Source organism: Schistocerca nitens, chromosome 6 (assembly GCF_023898315.1).
Source record: "Schistocerca nitens isolate TAMUIC-IGC-003100 chromosome 6, iqSchNite1.1, whole genome shotgun sequence".
NCBI classification, from domain to species: domain Eukaryota; kingdom Metazoa; phylum Arthropoda; class Insecta; order Orthoptera; family Acrididae; genus Schistocerca; species Schistocerca nitens.
In genome coordinates this window covers 224,944,207-224,964,302 of record NC_064619.1, presented here as the reverse complement: position 1 = coordinate 224,964,302, position 20,096 = coordinate 224,944,207, and the positions used below count along the sequence as shown (strand labels likewise).

At 39.7% G+C, this 20,096-nt stretch overlaps 1 protein-coding gene across 4 annotated transcripts in view; it reads right to left on the bottom strand.

Moving 5' to 3' along the window:
- Positions 1-20,096, bottom strand: part of LOC126262268 (uncharacterized) — a 508,717-nt gene that overhangs the window by 2,040 nt on the left and 486,581 nt on the right. For 3 of the 4 annotated variants that reach the window (XM_049958775.1, XM_049958773.1, XM_049958776.1), the window contains 2 exons: positions 10,066-10,209; positions 2,869-4,235 (listed from right to left, as the gene is read on the bottom strand). In XM_049958775.1, coding sequence (XP_049814732.1) covers positions 4,155-4,235; positions 10,066-10,209 — 225 coding nt within the window. In that variant the 3' untranslated portion in view covers positions 2,869-4,154. Of the gene's footprint in view, positions 1-2,868; positions 4,236-10,065; positions 10,210-20,096 lie in introns of those variants that run through there. The other variant, XM_049958774.1, reaches the window with a different exon arrangement.

Below are 20,096 nucleotides of genomic sequence, written 5' to 3'. Positions count from 1 at the left end.
GGGTTCATCTTTCAATATGATAATGCATGAGCATACACATATATCTTTCCCCAGTAGGCAGGAATCAACTGAATGGAATGAACTGTTCTATCTGCTGATATGAAACCAACGGAGTCCGCTCGGGGACCAGTTAGAATTTGCAGTGCATTATCTAAGAAACCCTTCCCACACACTAGATGACCTCAGAAGTGCAGCCATTGACAAGTGGGACAATAACTTCTCAACCGCCTTTTGAACATAAAACCAAGGAGGATCCAACCATGTTACAGTGCACATGAAATTGAACATTACTTACCAGCAGGTTTGGATTTCACAGGTATTTGGTTATTGTTTTGTTTCCATTTCACAGTAAATACACATTTTAGTTTCACAAGATTTTGTACCTTCAGTCCGTGCTCCCCTTGGATCTAAGCCCCTACATGCTCACAGATATGGATGAGGTGCAAAATGTTTTTTAAACAGTTCACTTATGTCACAACCAGGAAAATGCTTTAGATGTGTGATCTTCTGTAAGACATTCTCTTATTTTGTATCGTGCGTTTGTATTAGTAACACAAACGCAAATTAATATGCATGTGTGGGGGAAGGGGGGGAAGGCACATTTTTGATGACATTCATGTCAGTGTCATTCCTGCCTATGTAATTCTTACTTATTACACATTAAGTTGCAGACAGGCACAATTAAAAGACACTTGCATAAAGCTTTCTGCCACAGCCTTCATCAGCAAAAGAGAAACACACACCATTCATAAACACAAGCAAGCACATATCATGCACACATGACTGCAATCTCCAGCATCACAGGCAAGAATGCCTAAAGATGGAGCAGGGGTCCAATGTGGCAGGAATGGTGTAAATCAAATGGGAATGGTGCAGAAATGGGCAAAATAGGTGTTTATGGTTGGGAGAGGAGCTGGATAAGTGAAAAGACACATAAGAAATGCATAAAAAATGTTTTAAGACATGCAGAAACAAACACTGATACGCAAAAATACACACAGATATGTAAAAATACACAAAAATATGTGAAACTGTGTGAAACCATGCAAATATATGTGTGTGTGTGTTTTCTGCTGTTGTAACTACGACCAGAATAGTCGCAGGATGGCCGAGAACGCGCGACAGGACCAAACGAAGAGCGGCCCGTGAACAAACAAATGAACAGAGTGGACGGACACGAAATGACGACGGATGATCAATAGAGACCTTACGACGACAACTCGCAAGAAGCAACAGGGTGACGGAGACAACCAAATGAATCCAAGACGTCCACTAGTAATGAAAATAAAGAACGGTAAATACGCTGTCTGTTGTCAAGGCAATATGTCAAGACGCATGCAACGATCAGACTCACTGGATGAGCGAGAGGCAGGCGCTTAAATACACGACCGGGGCGCCGCTATTGGCCGCTGGGACCACTTGTTCCACTGTGGAACCCTCACACTAAATGTGGGAGGAGGCACGCCCGCCACGGCTTATGGCACGCTGGTGCAGGGACCTCTAGGGGTCTTCAACATCCATGACGTCTGGTGCTGATTTAAATTCCACAGCGCGCAGTACCAGAGTTGCGATAAGTGAAGAGAGAGGGAGGGGGATGGGTTAGGTCAAGGATTAAAAGTTGGCGTGGGTAGGTGGGAAAATAAAATTGTAAGTACGTCAGGATGAGGAATGAAGTGGGATCAGTAGGAATAAATATAACTATCAGAGGAAAGAATCTGGAGCATCAGATGCTCCATCAACAATCCACATGGTCATGAAGTCCATGTTGTGTGCGGACAATAGTTGATACAGAATGGCTTGGAAGTCGATGCGGTTCGGAATGAGGTGAACAACACAGGAAAGGAGAGAAAGAACAGACACTGGGAAGAGTAATGCTAGTAGAGAAGGGTAACAAAGGAAAACATCACAGGGTTGTAGGGTAGAAGAAAAGCCATTTGGCAAAATCAAACAGTGGAAACTCTAGGTAGGAATATCAGCAATGTAGGAAAAAACAGATTGTTACTTACTGTAAAGAAGACACGTTAAGTTGCAGACAGGCATTCTGGTGCAGGATGCTGAAGTTGGCAGTCATGTGTGCACGAGGTGTGCTTGATTGTGTGCATGAATGGCATGTGTTTCTCTTTTGCTGATGAAGGCTGTGGCCGAAAACTTTATGTAAGTGTCTCTTAAAATCGTGCCTGTCTGCAACTTAATGTGTCCTTTTTATGGTAAGTAGCAATATGTTTTTTCTTACATTGTTGATATTCCTACATGGAGTTTCCATTGTTTAATTTTTACTTATTTCACCGTGTCTGCTTGTATTTATTGTTCTCATACAATTTCTCCTTCCTTCTTCCCAACCAATCAATCATCAACATATCATCACAATTTTCTATATATGTCTCTTACTTAATTTTACCATTCATCCTCATGTTTGCCATTTTACCACCTTTTTTTCTCTGTTTGAGTTATTTATTGTCTCCATTTACCTATGCATATGTACACTAACATTCATTCACTTTCAATCATTCAGATTTTTAGTTTCATCCAATTAATTTTAGTAACACTGCATATTTTCTATCCCTGATTTCTCCGTAGCATAAAGCCACTCTTCTCTGGACTTCAGTAGGGTCTACCCCATTTCTAGCCATCATGCCTACAAATATCTTCTAGGAAACAAAGTGTGTAAGTCTATTAAGATCTAGTTAGTCTTTTGATGTGTTAAGCATTGTCTACTCTACTTCCTGTCTCTGTATTACTTACCACTTGTCCCTTCCCTCGAGGTAATGTGTTTCCCATTTTCCCTTGTCTATCGTGCACTGTTGGGTGATGCCAATCCAAAAATCACTTTTATGCCATTTTAATATTGTGATTATTCATGAGGCGATGTATCATAAAATATGGTTTTCATTTTATTTACATAATTATGAAGGGCCATATCTGTACCACATTAAATATATATTTATAAAAAGATATAAGAAATAGGCAGTGAACATTATTTAGTTCATAGGTTAACATTCACAAGTGATCAAGATAACCTACTGTTCTCTCAACACACACAAATTATCTGTTTAAGAGTCAAAGTGGTACTCACAATAAAAATTGTATAAAAGAACCTTAATTACCTAATTTCACACAAAACACAGCTTAGGGTATTATCACAGACACAATTCTTCCATTTAAAAAAATTCTATTTACTAATGTTGCAATGTAATAATTACAGTCCACATTTATCACTTGTTCACAGTGAAACACTGAAGGTTGTCATTAACTATACAGTTGATCATTTTTATACAAGAAAGATAAGACTACATTGTCTCACAAGCATTCAGTCTTTATATTCAAGAGAAAAAATGCAAAATGTCTCAACAGCCAAACTCAATCAGTTCCACTTGCAATTGAGTGTACCATTAGCATTTTGAGCAGATGTATCAAGTGCAATGTACACAAGTACACACATCTCAACTAGTAACACACCACATGCAAAGTTTATAAGGATTACATATTTTCATTCATGACTTCATATTGTTCTGCTTGTTTGAAATTACTAATCGCAAAATAGACAATTATTCATAACAATTCCATTTTGTAGTGAATACTGTTTGTTGTAAGCAGACAGAGACGTCAAGCTCGTAATTGTAAACATAATGTTTCCTGTTACCAGCAATAATGTAATAAATCTGGACAGTCGTCTACAGTTGGAAATGTACACTCACTTAAAATGTAAAAATTCAGCGTCATACATCAAACACCACAGAAATGCACCTTGATGCTATACCCCCCCCCCCCCCCCCCAATTGCATAAAAATCATCTATATGAAAACAAAAAGTAATTATTGGAAGAGGGAAAATAATTTCAGCATGACTGACTTACATTCATACGGCATACAGCCAGTTCACTGTTATGCCTATTCCAACTTTTATCATTTACCTCTTGCACCACTGAAACGATTCCATTTTAACTCTTGTAGCTTTTACTAGAATGCCTCAATTGACATTCATATTGAAATTAAATTGTTGTATGATTTGGTTAACTACTCATATGTGGAAATTATTTAGTGGTGAAACAGCATTTTGATAACGGCTAATCTGATATCAGCCCTTGTACCTATTGAGTGAGGAGCATGTTGGAACTTCCATACCTTGCCATACATTAGCAAGATGTAGACTGCCATTTAGTGGCAGTAGTTACACTTTGGATGACACTTCACTCCATTTACACCACACTGGCATCCACCACTTGTGTCTCCTTTCCCCTAAAAATGAAGAAAAAGGAATAAGTATTAAAGTTAGGATACATTACCCAATTTTCAGATTTACTTCACAAATATTGCAAGTTCAGTATGCTACCTTCTAAAGGATGACAGAATCATTGTGTGAAACCTATTTATTTCCCCCCCCCCCCCCCCCCCCCCCCTCCCTGTCCATCAATTTCTTTATTCACCTAGGACTATGCACTGTTGAAATCCTTTTATATAATATGGAACAATTTTCTTGTACTGTTACCATGTAAGTTCGATGACATTCTATGCTGCTATTGCACAAGCTAAATGAACCCATGGGAGATCGAACAGCTCTTCTTTTCTATTTATTCAAGTAATCCCTCTCAGCAGCAATCAATGCTAATGAACAAGACTTCAGTCTTCAATGTCCTTGAAAGAAGCTGATATTTTCCTCTCCACAGCTAGGTCAATAATGTTGTTTCATGTTAAATCATTCTATATTTATCCCTGTAGATTTTTGTTTGTTGTGGCCAACTCCAGTGAAGAGTTACAGATAAACAGAGTCAAATTTTACACTATTTATTTCTTTTGGGCATTATGTTTTGGTCTGATGCCACTTTTTAATCAAACGCTGACCACTGCAATTTTGTCAGAGCCCTGTCATTAGAGATATATGACCCCTGAATGGAATGTTAAAAATACTTTTTCTACTGATAGATCACTATTATAATATGGTGCCAACAAATGAAGAACAAGAAAGTTCTTGAGTTTACATAAAACCATACGCAACTCACCATGTGAAGTAAAAACTGATGAATTAAGTTACATAGGGGAGGTGTCGATATATTTTCTATGGAGAGATCTCAAGGCGTCTCTGCATTTATTTATAATCTTAGGTGTGTGTAAACATGTACTCTTCTCCATAAGTGTTTGCCAGGGTTCCTACCAGATATACATTGTAGCAGCACCATTTTACCAGAGTACCCTGGGTCTTGAGAGGTGGAGGCTGTATTGGAAAGAGAGCACTCTAACTGCCATGGTGAATGGAATTGCTAGATGTGTCACAGAACTGATTTGTCGGATGCTGAAGTAGTTATAAACATGACAGATGAATTCAGGATGGCCGGCCGGTGTGGCCGAGCGGTTCTAGGCGCTACAGTCTGGAACCGCGCGACCGCTACGGTCGCAGGTTTGAATCCTGCCTTGGGCATGGATGTGTGTGATGTCCTTGGGTTAGTCAGGTTTAAGTAGTTCTAAGTTCTAGGGGACTGATGACCTCAGAAGTTAAGTCTCATAGTGCTCAGAGCCATTTGAACCATTTTGAATTCAGGATGGGCAAGATGCCTGATATTAAGGTGAATTAATCATGGCTATCTTAGAGATCATGCAGGCACTGGACTTTTCATGTCAATCCTTCAATAACATATCATTGGTGGTCTCATTTTGGTGAAATCAGCAGCCACCAGAAGCAGCTGCCATGAACAGCAACACATTGATGAAGAGGTGGCCACTCACTATTGCATATTGTAATAACTAATAATAGATAGCCTGTCCACCATGCAACAAAACAATCACAATGCTGGACTATAAAAAACACAGAGGAGCCTTATGAGTCAGAACCACTGTCTTAATTTGGAGTACAGAAATCACCCTGTGAGCATACTGTCATCCCATCTTATTCAATAGATGAACATTTGGAGCCTATAATTTGATTTGAGACATTGTCAACAGAATGTCATTGTTATTAGCACAGCAGTCAGCATGTGTAGGGATCTATGTAAGGCAGCTAGACAGTGCTGTACAGTGATATAAATTGTATTATATGGAACATAGTAAAGTTTCTGCTAATTATTTGTTGCAATGTGGCTTAAATACTATGAAAATCAGATAAAAGTATTTTTATAGAAGTGTACTATATTCACTAACAAATGTAAAGTGTTGTTACAATATTTATGTACACACAAACATAAATTATTATCAAAATATTTGTGACTGTATCAATGAGGAACTTGAGTAACATTATGAAACTGAACTGTGCTTCTTGTATGTAAATGGGTTTACCAACAATACCAGCCAGTACTTATAAACTGTACTGTCACACATACTATTAACAGTTACCAATTGTTAAGTGCAGTGTGAGTGTATTTTTGAGTTACGGTATTCGGAAATCATCTTGCTACCTATGTAGTTAACACTTACAGTTACAATCTGTTGCAAAGTGGACATGGAGGTTGCACCTTATTATTGTTGAAAGGGAAGTGGCTGACATAAATTGTGTCATGCTGTAGTTGGAAATTAGTTGAATAATTTGGAAATTCATGAAGCAATGCATGCCACTTAGCAGACAGGGTACCATTAAGGCAGGTTGTGAAGGAATTCTTGTGTGGGAAATGCTGGCACAGAGTGAAATGTGGCTTCTGTTAAATTTATCATTGCATCTTGTTGGAAATGATGTTGTACATCTATTTTGTTCATCTATAGCAGTCGTCAGGCAACTGTATCTTCAGCAAGAATATGCACTATGCCACTGCTCCTAAACTGTGTCAGAATTGTCAGAGGAACATTCTAATAATTGTGTTCTGGGATGTCATAGTTCGGAATGTCTAAGCTTGGACCCAGTTCTGACCAAATTTCATTGAACTGTAAGCATTGGATAAGCAGTAATGAATCAGGTTGTACCCACAATGCTTTAAGTGTCTCATGGAGTCATTACCATGTGATCAGTCTCTTGTCATTTGGGTGCAGTTCTATTTCAATTCATCATGGGTGCATAGTTTATTTCCACATGTCCATACTTTCACTTCTACTTCCAAACAGATCTGTGATCCAGAAAGCTCACAAACAATTTTCTCTATTAACATTTCAGTACCATTAGCAAAACTTCCATCCCGTTTGAAGAACACCCCCCCCCCCCCCCCCCCCGATATTGACACTTATTATTCACTGTGGACAATTTAAAATGATTGTTTTGAGCAACACGTTTCAATTAATTTTCATGGATGAAACATGTCGCTGATGGAGTTGCCAGCGTACAATACAAGGAAACCAAATATTCATGTTTGTCTAATTTATGTTTGTCTAATACATTCACAGTTGGCCAAGACTGCAATTGTGTGTGTGAGTTGCGTTCGTGCTGGCATGTGTCTGTGTTCTTTTACATAATATTGTTACTCACCATAAATTTTTATTTGATTCTAATGGCCATTTATTCACCCATGTTATATATAGAAATAAAACAACTCCACAATAAGGTCAGAGCATGGTAGGACACATCGAACCTAGTAAAATTTTCCAAATAACAATAGGTTGGAAGTGCACCAATGTTGAGCTACAGCCATAAAATGACATAGTTGTTAATAGTGAAATCTGAAGGACACATTTTTGCAAATGTACTGAGAGTATGAATCAATTTTATTATAAGAAGTACATCATATTAGGTAAGTGTGAACACAGCCAATAGTGAATGAGAAGAAAAGAAATGAAATTTCATTCATTCTTTTTTTCTAAAATCACATTTTTTACAGTAAATGCTCAAATTTCTGCTTCCAGCAACCCTGCATAGTTGACATCATTGTGTAATGACACTGTCCAGTATTTCAGCAAAAAATAATAAGTAGTAGTGATAAAGCCATCATAAAGTATTGCTTTAGCAGCCAGAGGCCAGTAGCCACAGTGTGACAACAGGTGGATCAGAATAACATACACATAAGGAGATTGCAAGACAGGGTTAGCTGAGGTCAGCAGAAAACTGCACTGCACAGTAGTAATGACTAGCAGGTGGTCGATGTTTCCACACCACGGCAAGTCTCTTATTATGGGCAATGTGATTAGGTGCCAGGTTTTAGTGAAACAAGTACACCTTGGAGCAATATAAATGTGTGTGAATTTTGAGGCAGCAGCACTTCTTGTCAGCAGAGTCCAGCAGCAGCACCACCACAATGCCAGGGCCATACTGGACAGAAAGGCAACTAGGCCTCGTCACCAGCAACTGTGTGTTCGTGGCTGGGCTGCACATGCTGCCACCAGCACTATGTTCCTCGGGGGACTTGGTGCGACAGCTCCACCATCCTGCCATCTGCACCTGTGGCCACTGGCACTGAGTTCCTCCCTGGAACTTAATGCCACAGCGCCAGCCGACGTCTGACTCCTGCCAGGGGTAGTGGGTCGAATCCTGTTCACAGCTGCCACGGTGGCCACATGCAGAGCTGAGGGGCTGTCTCTGGCCCTAACACCAATGGAGCAGTAGTGCACTGCTGATGTCGCAACTGTAGCCTACACACCATCCTCTCACCAGGATGAAGCTGCCATTTGTATGTTAGTGCCGGCCATGGTCAACAGAGTGAAGCGTGTTTTTCCTTGGCAAATCATGATGAAGCATGTACAGAGATCGATTAAAAGCCTCCTTTATTGTCAGCAGTGTTTCTACAGGGCCCTCCAGCTCGTCACCACCACTATTCACTCTGAGTGCAGCTGCTCTCTTCAAATGAGAAATGATCTGTCTCAAGTTGCTGGCACGTTGCAAATGATTGTTGCAGCCTTAGAAATTCTTGTGACCACCTCTACATGAGTGAAACAGATGACTGGTAGGTGGAGTCCTTCACAAAGCCCCACACAACAAGAAGTTCAGGAGTGTTAGATTAGATTGTCTGGGAGGCCACTCAGAGCAGTTACCACACATGACCTACCTGCATCCGAACACTTCATTCAAATGTTGCCTGACTGCGGGAGTGAAAAGTGGCAAACACTGCAAATAATGGTGTCCATTTAGTTTGTGGGACAGAGGGGATAGAACCACATATCCAGTCAAGTTGTTACAGGGGGATTTTCATATGCCTACTGATGATGGTTATGGGTGTGTTACATACTGCTTCCCTGGTGAAAAATAGCCTCATCCATAAGCAGGATAAAGTGGGGATAATTCATATTGTTGGGACACTGGTGCTACCTGTATGCCCAGGCACAAAATTTTGCCTGCCTTGGATAACCTTTTACTTTCAAAACTTGGATCTTTTGTACATGGTAAGGATGTAAACCATTGTCCTTTGTGAGATTCCAACATGTCACTGAGTGACACTGACTTTCCTGTGTTGTTGCTCTTATACTGATTTAAGGCATTGTTCTGAAATGCTGGAGCACTTCTTCATCAAATTCCAGACCCCTCTGTTCTTTTCCATCTTGATTTGGCTGCTTAAAGTGCAAATATTCACTTTTATCTCAAGCAGTGCTCCACAACCCTAATAGCAGACTTCTGTTGGGGAAATGTTAAGCATACCATCTTCTTACACCAACAGGATTGAATCCTGCTTCTCTATAAGCTGTGTGAATGTCAGCTAGCATGTAGTTCTGTATGTGTTCATGATAACTGCAGTGCAGTACAATACTCAGCAACAAGTATGGTGAAGCATAACAACAACAATATAACACAGTAGAAGCATGGTCAGACAAAACCAGACTGCTAGAATCACCTAAAAAAAGTTCACTTACCACACAAACTTTCCATACACTCATCACTTATTGACTGCTGTTTTATAGCTATGTTTCCACAACAGTGCATTCCTGACACAAGGTTTGAAGGAAAATTATGCTCGATTTGACATTCCCTACCTGCTCTAATCACATTATCAGACTGTTTCTCTCCACCTTCATATCCTCAGCTACGTATTTCTGGTTGGAACCTCACGTAACAAAAATCACAATTTTTTCATACTATTGTCTTATTTAAGAGTTCTATTAAATGTAGCAGTGAGAAAACAAAATTTCATAGTTTTGTAATAAGGAAACATTTATGTGACCAGAAAACATGTACCATGGTGACAACAGAAGACAAATATTACTCTGTGTGTGTAGACAGGTAGTTTCTTACCCCTGGGCCCCAGCGAGGTCCTCTCGTCACCCAGCAGATCTCAGTCTTGCACATGGAACATCTCAACCAGTCACATCCCCACTTCTTCATCAAAACGACTTCGCAAGTGGGACAGCTCATTGCTTCCCCACGCTCGAGCATTTCCTATGAAACAAGTTCACATAAGCATTAAATTAGTTTGAAATAATGGCTACAAAAGTATTTGAAAATTTTATCTGTCTAACACAGATGTTCTCTGTAATACGTGGTTAATGTTATGAAGATCACTTCTTTAGACTTTGGCAAACTGGAACACTGCTGACACCAACATAAAAAATAAAATTCAATAAATAATACATGCTAGGAACCTGATCCATAGTTATGAGCTTTTGTTTGCCTGTATTACCTACTGACAATAGTAGCTTACTGATATCCATCTCTGGTATTCAGGACAGTTATTTTCAACAATCAGCTCAGAGTGTGTATAAAATTACAAAGCATTATTTATCAGTTATTTATCTCTCAGTCATTTGTTAATAAAAAAGTTTGTAAAATGTTTACTTCTGTTATTAACTTTTGACTGACTGAAGTCTCATTTACATTTTCAGTGTGGACTCATCTGTTTTGCAATGTGTTGTTATTTTGGTATTTTTTCAACTTACTGAATGGTTTTGAATGTTGATTTTGTCATGATTCAGTTTAGTTTCAAATTCAATATGAGCAATGAAATGTACAGGTCTCATTGTATAACTCAAGTGCTGAGTTGCAGATAGGAACAACTGTTTCACATTACAGCTTTCAGCAAAGAAAACACACACACTCATGCACACAAGGAAGCACACCTCATACATACATGAACACTATCACCAGCATCTTCAGTCTTTGCTGAAGGAGGCTTTGGCTGAAAGCTACCACCAGCAGCTTCAGTCTTTGCTGAAGCAGGCTTTTGCTGAAAGCTATAATTTGTAACAGTCTTTTCATTGTACGTGTGTGCAACTCAATGGGTCATCTTCACAGTGAATAGCAACCTATCCTTTTCCTTATATGCAACAATCTATCCTTTTCCTAATATGCAGAAATCTATCCTTTTCCTACTATAGTTGATATTTCAATCTGAAGTTTTCATTCTTTATATAACTGGATTGATAATTAAACATGTCACATTCATGTCAGGACTGTTATTCTGAACAAACCTGAAAATACTAGCTGACACTATGCTGGACACCACTGTTACAATGTCAGCAACTAATGACAACCTATTACAACCAATTACAGTTCCTTCTTATAAACCACAAATTAGTGCATCACCTATTATATTTCACTGCCAAAAATGTGCTTTAACTGCTTGCTCTGCTTAGAAAAATAGTGGCTTGCATGGCATGTTCTTTTGGTAGTCAGATGTTATTCATGCAGTCACAGGTATGAAGTTATCCTTTCAAAAGTGATCTGACAGATAGGATGAGAAGTAATCTGCAGCTGTTTGCTGATGATGCTGTACTATATTGGAACATATTGTCACTGAATGATTGAAGAAGGACACAGGATGACTTGGGCAGAATTTCTATTTGGTATGATAAATGGTAACTTGCTCTAAATGTAGAAAAACGTAAGATTATGGACATGAGTAGGAAAAATAAGCCTATAATATATGAATGCAGTATTAGTAGTGTGCTGCTTCACATGGTAATGTCTATTAAATATCTGAGTGTAATGTTGCAAAGCAATATGAAATGGAAAGGACATGCAAAGATGGTAGCAGGGAAGGTGAAAGGTAACTGGATTATTGGGAAAACTTTGGTAAAGTGTAGCTCATATATAAAGGAGATCACATATAAAACACTAAATCAACCATTCATGAGCATTACTGAAGTGTAGAGCATCCCCAACAGGTCAGCTTTAAAAAAGACACTGAAGCAACTCAGAGGTGTGCTGTCAGTTTTGTTACCAGATATGAGTGTTCAAATGGTAATCTCTGGAGGGAAGACTTTTCATGAACCACTACTGAGAAAATTTAGAGAATGGGCATTTTCAGCCGAGTGCAGAACAATTCTACTGGTGCCAATGTTCATTTCGCGTAGGACCTTGAAGACAAAATAAGAGAAATCTCGGCTCTTATGGCAGCATACAGTCGCCTTTCCTTCTCCATTTGTGAGTGAGACAAGAAAAGAAATGACTAGTTGTCATACAAGGTACCCTCCACCATGTTCCATATGGTGGCTTGCAGAATATATATATATATATATATATATATATATATATATATATATATATATATATGAGAATGTGAATATCTTGATGACCCTCCCCCAATTTCCATACCAACAGTTAGTAATGTCTGACTTTCTCTTGTCTGTTTCTGAATGCACCTATAATGAGTCCATTTCCTTCTCCCTGTAGCTGAGATTTAATTGAAAATGTGGATTTATGTATAAATGGTTTTATTTTGTCAGTATCTTCCAGATAATTTTCTGACATGGCTTGCCTGGAAATGTGGCATCACTCATTCTGTCTTCTTGATTTATTCACTGTGAAAAAGCCTGCTAAATGGCTCCTTTAACACCCTTCCATTACAGACTCCACTGAACTGCCAATCCAGTGTCTCAGGTGCGATACATTATCTACAAAATTTTTATTTTAATTGCTGGGGAGACTAGCAGTTAAAGTGAAATCCCACACCATTACCTCACAGAACTCTCAAAAGTTTTTATTTTTGAGAAGGTACAAAAATTGTTGTGAGGGAAACGCACATCACACAAACATCTAAGACAGTATCTCATGTTTGTGCTTTAGTTCAATTGCAAGAAAAACATTCCATACTCTCACAATTTCTTCTTTTATTATCAATCTATGTTGTTGAACTTTACTCACTTGTGCATTCACTGCCATAAAGCTTTGTTGATGAAAATGCTTAATATTTTATTTTTATTATTATTTTTTTCATAAAAGAGTGTTTCTTATTCTTTACTGATGATATACAATTGAGATATATTGTTTCTGGTGCTACAAAAACAGTGCTAGTAATTCAGAAAACTTTATCTTTCCATTAGCTTCACAGTTTAGTGTCCCAAAGAACATTTACCGTACCTGATCTTTTATTACTTGCATTCAAAATAAGTGTAAATTTCACCACTTATGAACAGTTCATTGTAACTGTGTAAACTTTTCCAGAATAGTAATTCATTGTGTTTTTGTTGGGTTGGCTACTACATCTTAAAACAAACACATAATACGATGGAACTTCAATTTTATGTTCTCCAATTTTATGTTTTTCACAATTCTACATCATAAATTTGTAGCTCCAGTGAAAAACCCATTAGATCAATGCTAAAACTTCCCTGATTTTACATTTCTCCCTAGTAAAGTTTACCTTGATTATAAGTTCTTACTCAGTGTCTCACTTGACTTCATCCTGTATTCTTCCTATTGATATGTGATGTGACTGAACAAGTTATAGGTGGCACAAAAGACTGATGGTTTGCACCCCAAGTGATGGTGGAGTTAGAGGAATATTTTAGGGCATATTGGACAGGGGAGACATGGGAGAGGAAATGCTGACGTAATCCACAATTGGTGTTGCCAACACAACTTGCAACATTTAGTTTCATGATGCAGTTATGTTACAACTACTGCTAGGTTACAGTGGTAATGGAAAAACAAGACAGTCGACTTACAGTGTTCTGGACCAAACCAATATGCGATGAAGTGGCCCGGCCACCACCTTTTCTTGTGCCACTTACAACTCAATCTCATATTTCTGCATTTATTTCTAATTTACTGTATTCAGCAACAATGTCAACTGTCAACCTTTAAATTCAAACACTTAGTCTCAAAGAGAATACTCTGTCATAATTGAGGAAATGCATCCATTTCTGGCTAGTGAACTCTTATTGGCTGGAGACTTGTTAAGTCACCCAATAGCCAGCCCAGCCACGACACCACACTTAACAAATGTAAATGAGCTCACCTACTGGAAGTGTGGAGAGGGAAGTGGCCTTTCAACAGCGGGAGCGTATGTAGGGCTGAGATTACTTTGTGAAGTGCTGAAAATATACTTTTTGTGCAGATGATATGCTATGACAGAGATGTCACATAGAAATAGAACACGGGTCTCACTATAGCACATTTAATGACTTTCCTGTTCAAATTTGACACGATACAATTGCAACAACTGTATACACTAGTCATGTACATACTTTGCACCATGCACTTTACACTCTGTAGCTCATAAAGATTGGCAGCAGTGATAGAAGGCATGAATTGAAACTGTAGTGCCGGAGTTTTCTTTCAGATTTACATTTTACACAGTGTACAGAAATTCACTGAGCCAACTTCTCATATGCTAGTAACATCAGTTGGCGAAGTAAACTCACTTTTTCATGTCTGTGTTTCTCTCATCAAGCTTAAAATAAAACTTTAATGGTGGTGAGGATATGAAGTGCAGCTCATAAGAAAAACATTAAACAGTAACAGCAATGGTGACAAAGTTTGTCCTTAGGCAGATGTCCACATTTATGATTATGGTTTAACAACTTAGCTGCTATGATGTTTTTGATTTAATTAAAATGGTCATCAATTTTTGATTTTTTCTTCATAAGCACAAAGGATGATCTCTCAAAAACATGCGTTTTGAACTTATAATTTGCGGTCGTAGCATGTCGGAAAATAGCTCAATTGCCTTGTACCCAGTTACCAATTTCTATTTTTTGATGAGTTTTTACTTGCTGTTACACATTTCAGATTTTTTAACAATTGATGAAATTCATTACCACAAATTATTGTATAAACATTGTATTGTATATTTAATTTTCTCCACTTAGAAAGATTTTATACAAAGTATTGGAGAGGACAGCAATTTTTAATCGTATATGCCAATTACATGTATTTTTGATCTATTTTGGGGGAGGGGGGGTTAACATTTTCCTCAATTTTGCATTTTTTTGTGTGTGGACCACATGAAAATGTAAAATAGGGGGTTTCACTGTATTACAACTATCAAACTAGTTGCCATTTTCAGATAACACACAGCAACAATTCTTTTGTTGCTGAACATCATCAGTTTACTGACTCCTGTTCCCACCTAGAGCTGATCTCACTACTTAGTATTTAAGGTCCTGCATCATTAAACAACTTTACAATGATCTTATACAAAAATACACAGGTGAAATAACATTTATGAATGAAATGGCTACATTGCACTAACTTATGCAAAAAAGAAAGTAAGTTCTGTCAGCAGCAAAATATGCTATAAAACATCCATATTTTGCTGTAGTATACAGTTTTGCACTTGTTGGCACTGCAAGGTCTCTGTACCATACATATTATAAAGTCCCACATGGGACACTTCATATTAGTGTATGCTTCTAAATTTGCACTGATCATGAAAGGAAATGGCGAGAATAGTATTGTTTATGAATAAAAAGTTCAAAGGTTTCCAGCCACATCAAATAATTAAAATTACATGAGCTTTCAGGCAAGTACTCCTTGGCCACTGTCAAGTGGTATGACTGCCAGAGGGCTACTGGTGGACCCTTACATACAACAGCTGCTGGCTGTGACATCATTGGTGCTCGTGACATCAGCGTATATGGGCGGATTTCTTGGGGTAGTGTAGGCATAAAACCTGCTGTGTTCCTCCCTGCACTGCCCTACAGTGTGTAACATTGTCCGACATAAGACTGGCCACACTTGCAAGATATTTTGTAGACCCCAAGTCTTCTGAGATCTGCTGCATCTTTAACAGCATTAACAGTAACATCCAGTACACCATGGAGGTAGAAAAAGACAGCACATTGCCCTTCCTTTGATGTCTTTGGCTGCTGAAAATGAAATGGATCCCATGGCTACAGCATCTATAGAAAACCTATCACACCAATCTTACTTGCGCACCATCAGCTATCATCACCAAGCGCAGAAGAGCGCTATATTACAAACATTGGTGCATCATGCAAGAATGATATCAGAGGCTTGTAGCCTGCCCCACTAGTTGAGCCACCTATGCCAGGTCTTCAGGAACAATGGCTACAATGTTCATCAAATAAAGTACGTGATTTTGAGCAAGAATCACAATAAGATCACCAATGAGCAGCAGGAAAAGAATCTTGCTTTCTTGCCATTCTGTCGCTTCGTGTTGTGCAAGACAAGCCATCTGCTAAGGGGCACAAGATAAAATGAGTTTTCACACCTCCGACAAAAATGTGGCAGTTACTGACACTAGTTGAAGATGCAGAAGGACTCAGGACACCTGGTGTCTACCAGATACCTAGCGAATGTGGCAAGTCTTACATCATACAAATAGTACGCAGTGTAGCACAATCAATGCAGGAAGGAACATGAGAAATTTTATCATCTATACTACCCTGAGAATTTCACTTTAGCATGCTTTAGAAAATGGTCACTGGATCAAATTTGAAGGCTCTGTTGTCGTTCACATTAGTGGCTTCTGGAACTGTGTAACTGAAGAAGCCATTGAAGTAAAAATCAACAATAACAACCTTAACAGAGATGGCAGCCTGCAGCCTCAGCAGAGAATAAGTTCCAGTAATCACATGGTTGAAGCGGGCGGACTGAACACGGAGTTAATGTATGCCCATATATGATGATGCAGCAAGCACCAGTAATATCACAGTCAGCAACTAGCATATATAAGGGCCTACTGGCCGCCCAATGGTAGTCGTAGCACTTGACAATGGACAGTCACTGCTTGGCCGAAAGCTTGCGTAATTGTATTCACTTGGTGCAGCTGGAGGCCCGAAAATTTTTTATTCAGTGTCACAGCCTCAGGGTTCTGCATTCTTAAAGAATCATTTGTATTTTAAAAAAGTAAGTGGACACATTTAGATCCCTTCAAATAAGTATTCTTTGAAAACCTGACCTCCAGCTGCAACTTACGAGTCATCCCCATTAACATGGAAAAATGCCTGGCAGTAATTATGGGGAAAACTGCATATTCTTTTTGCCCTCCAGATGTCTACTTAACAGTCCCAAACTGTCCATTTCACCTACACAAAACACTAATATAAGTAGGACTAACATTTAAAAACCTATGTGCAATCCCCAGTTACTAGCCTCCAAAAATAAAGACAGTAACAGACTAAAACTTATAATTAGCTAAACAGAGGAAACAGATCCACCAGCTATCACACACACATACAAATCCCTCATCTGTGCCATCCTCACCCATGTAAATGTTGCCTGGATTTCTGCTAGTGCTTTGCATGGTCCTCTATTACTTTAAAATTCCAACACCTCCTCAAATTCTTCAACAACATACAGTTCTTCTCACTTTCTGTACTTGGCTAACTCCCCCTGGCTAAATCCTGTACCAGTTCATAAATTTCCCACACATCCTCAAACAGCTAGAAGACCTTTGTCTACACTATAGCTGCTCTAAAGTTGAATCTGTACACTTCTTTGAATTATATGTCCTTCAGCACCCTGACCTACTGTTAAAATATTAACACATCCCACCTGCCTTGCAACACATCCTACATGCCTTGCATGTTCTCATACATCCTAACTATCACACACACACACACACACACACACACACACACACACAGTCATCTGACGTATCAACATGAAAACATCATTTTTAGAATATTCGTTTACTAGTCAATAAACTAAAGCAGTTGCAATTATGCTCAGAGAAGTCAGCATCCCCAGGTTGTAAACTGTAGGCGGCCTGTGAAGAAGTGCAACCACTGGAATTGTCGCATGACCAGTAGAGTGATGACACTAGTGAACTTGCAGGGCAATGATCGCACATTGGGTGTCAAGCACTGTGCTTGCACTGCATACTAAAGACTGCTGAGGTGCACCAAATCACATCAGGAATGCTGCATGGATGAAATGGCTCATAGCAGCATCAATGTCTGTCACATGAGCAAGGCAAGGCAGGTAGCAAGGAGTATGCCTACAGAAGCAGTGATGACTGAGCGGCTGCACGGCCTGGGTTTGAACTGTAGACCCACAGGGTACGAGGCTGGCAGCAGTTGAAGTAGGCCCCCTAGGTGGCCTGCTGCTTGGAGGGCACTAAGTCTGCAGCACTGGCTTCAACGCAAACAGCAGGGACCAGGGACATAGTCAGCAGCAATAGAGTCCAGAGGTCGTGAATTGCTCACCTGTGTTTACTTGCAGAGGACTGAAGGCCAACCCCCCCCCCTCCCCCTCACCACCTGGGACTAAAAGCTGGCAGACTGCGATGACTTTAACTAAAAATGACAAGTATTTATACAGACTTGACCCTTGCTTGTTTTGCTGCAGCACTTGTTCCTATCATGGCAGCCACAGCAAAACTATGGCTCAGACATGAAGCAACCACACCAGCAATGCCACAGCGGCTCTGCCTTTCTGCTATGTCAATGCTATTGTAACTGTGGGCCTCTGCTCATTTGCAGCCTGTGGGAATCACCTCAGCATTTTGGGGCCAGTACCTGTCATATCAGTGAGTAGCCCTTGATGTAACAGCATCTTGCCAGCTCCGGCCTGATCTGCTTTCATGGCCTCTTGCATTAGCTGTGGCAGTGGCATTTTTTTACTTAGTCATGGTAGATGACCCCCAGATCCTACAGCTTGGTAACTCCATAGAGTACATTCAGCTTTCCCCTTACAATAGTCATCTTAAACCACAAGGTTCACTGCTGTGTACTTAACCTAAACGGCACTCCCATTATGATATCACTGGCTTATCTCCTTTACACACCATGACCATTATTCCATAAAAACTACCTCTTGTAAACTAGCAAAGTATACTAGTAGATTTTTTACTCTTCACCCAGTCCTAATCACTAATTACCAATAAATAGATTTACTCAATAAATTTCTTATGTTTACCAGGAGTGCCTATACCAAATATTGCTTAACTATTCCCTACTGGCTGTGTGTAATCTAGTCCATTGGCAGTTGGTGTACTTGAGTTTCATGTGGCTAGGTGGTTCTCCATCTAACAAACATGAAGACTGCACAGAGCAGAGACTGAGACAACAAGGTGCTGAGCCACCAAGGTGTTAAATATTGTGACACGACTGAGACTGTGTGCTGCTGGCTATCTCAGTATTGCTGCATGTGTTGAAGCAACTGTTCTGCAGAAATGCATCCCTCCCAAGCAGCTATAGGTTTTCTGGATTTCCCTCATTTTTTACCCATTAACATAACTCAATTGACTCATCATAGAAGAAAGTAAAAGTAATAGTGGAAAACTCTTTCCTTCAAACAAATGTCCTTGACAAATCGTGTTTTCACAGTGTTGCAATTCTATTATTTTGTGGTCAGGTCTGTCAGACTATATACAGCAGCCACTGGTAGCTGGCAAGCGCAAGGTGTTGGCATTCCAGTTGCAGTAAGAGGATTGTTGATTCATTATGAGACAGGTCAGGCTCGGCTCTGCAAAAACTACCAGCACAGCAGTAACTGTTCTTGCAGTAAATGCAAGAAGATGTCTCCAGCAACAGGCTTCAGTGGTTCTGTCAAGAATGAGACTGGAAGTGGCATATTGACATAACAGGCGACTACTATCCTGTATAAATAGCTGTCATTTTGGTAGCAGATTCATTCGCAGCCAGGTCTGCCTGATGATGATGATGAGATGACATGGAGCAACCAGCAGCAGTCACAAGTTTGGGTCTCCGCCTCATAAGCTTATTCCACCAGTCAGACTTGATACCACTGCGCAGCAGAGATAACTCAGACCATTCCATCAGTGAGCTGGACTCCTGCTCAGGGGAGCAGTGAGGCAAGTCCCAGACAAAGCAGTGCCTCCTAGCATCATCGGCGTAGGCAGCGCCCAACCTTGTACCCTTACTCAACTCGGCCATTCCCAGAGGAGCTGGCTACCGCTGAAAGAATTCTAACCACCTTCGAGCATTCTGATGCAATGTGCTTGTGGTGTGAGTCACATAACCAGGTCACATGCCACATATAGGGCACTGGCATCAGTAATCCTGGGCACATTTTTCACAGCTAGCTGGCTGGATGCTGATTATCACATCAGCCATCTGGACCTTGCCAAGTGATGAGAGGGGCGTGGTCGCTACTTTATGTAGGGAGAGGACAAA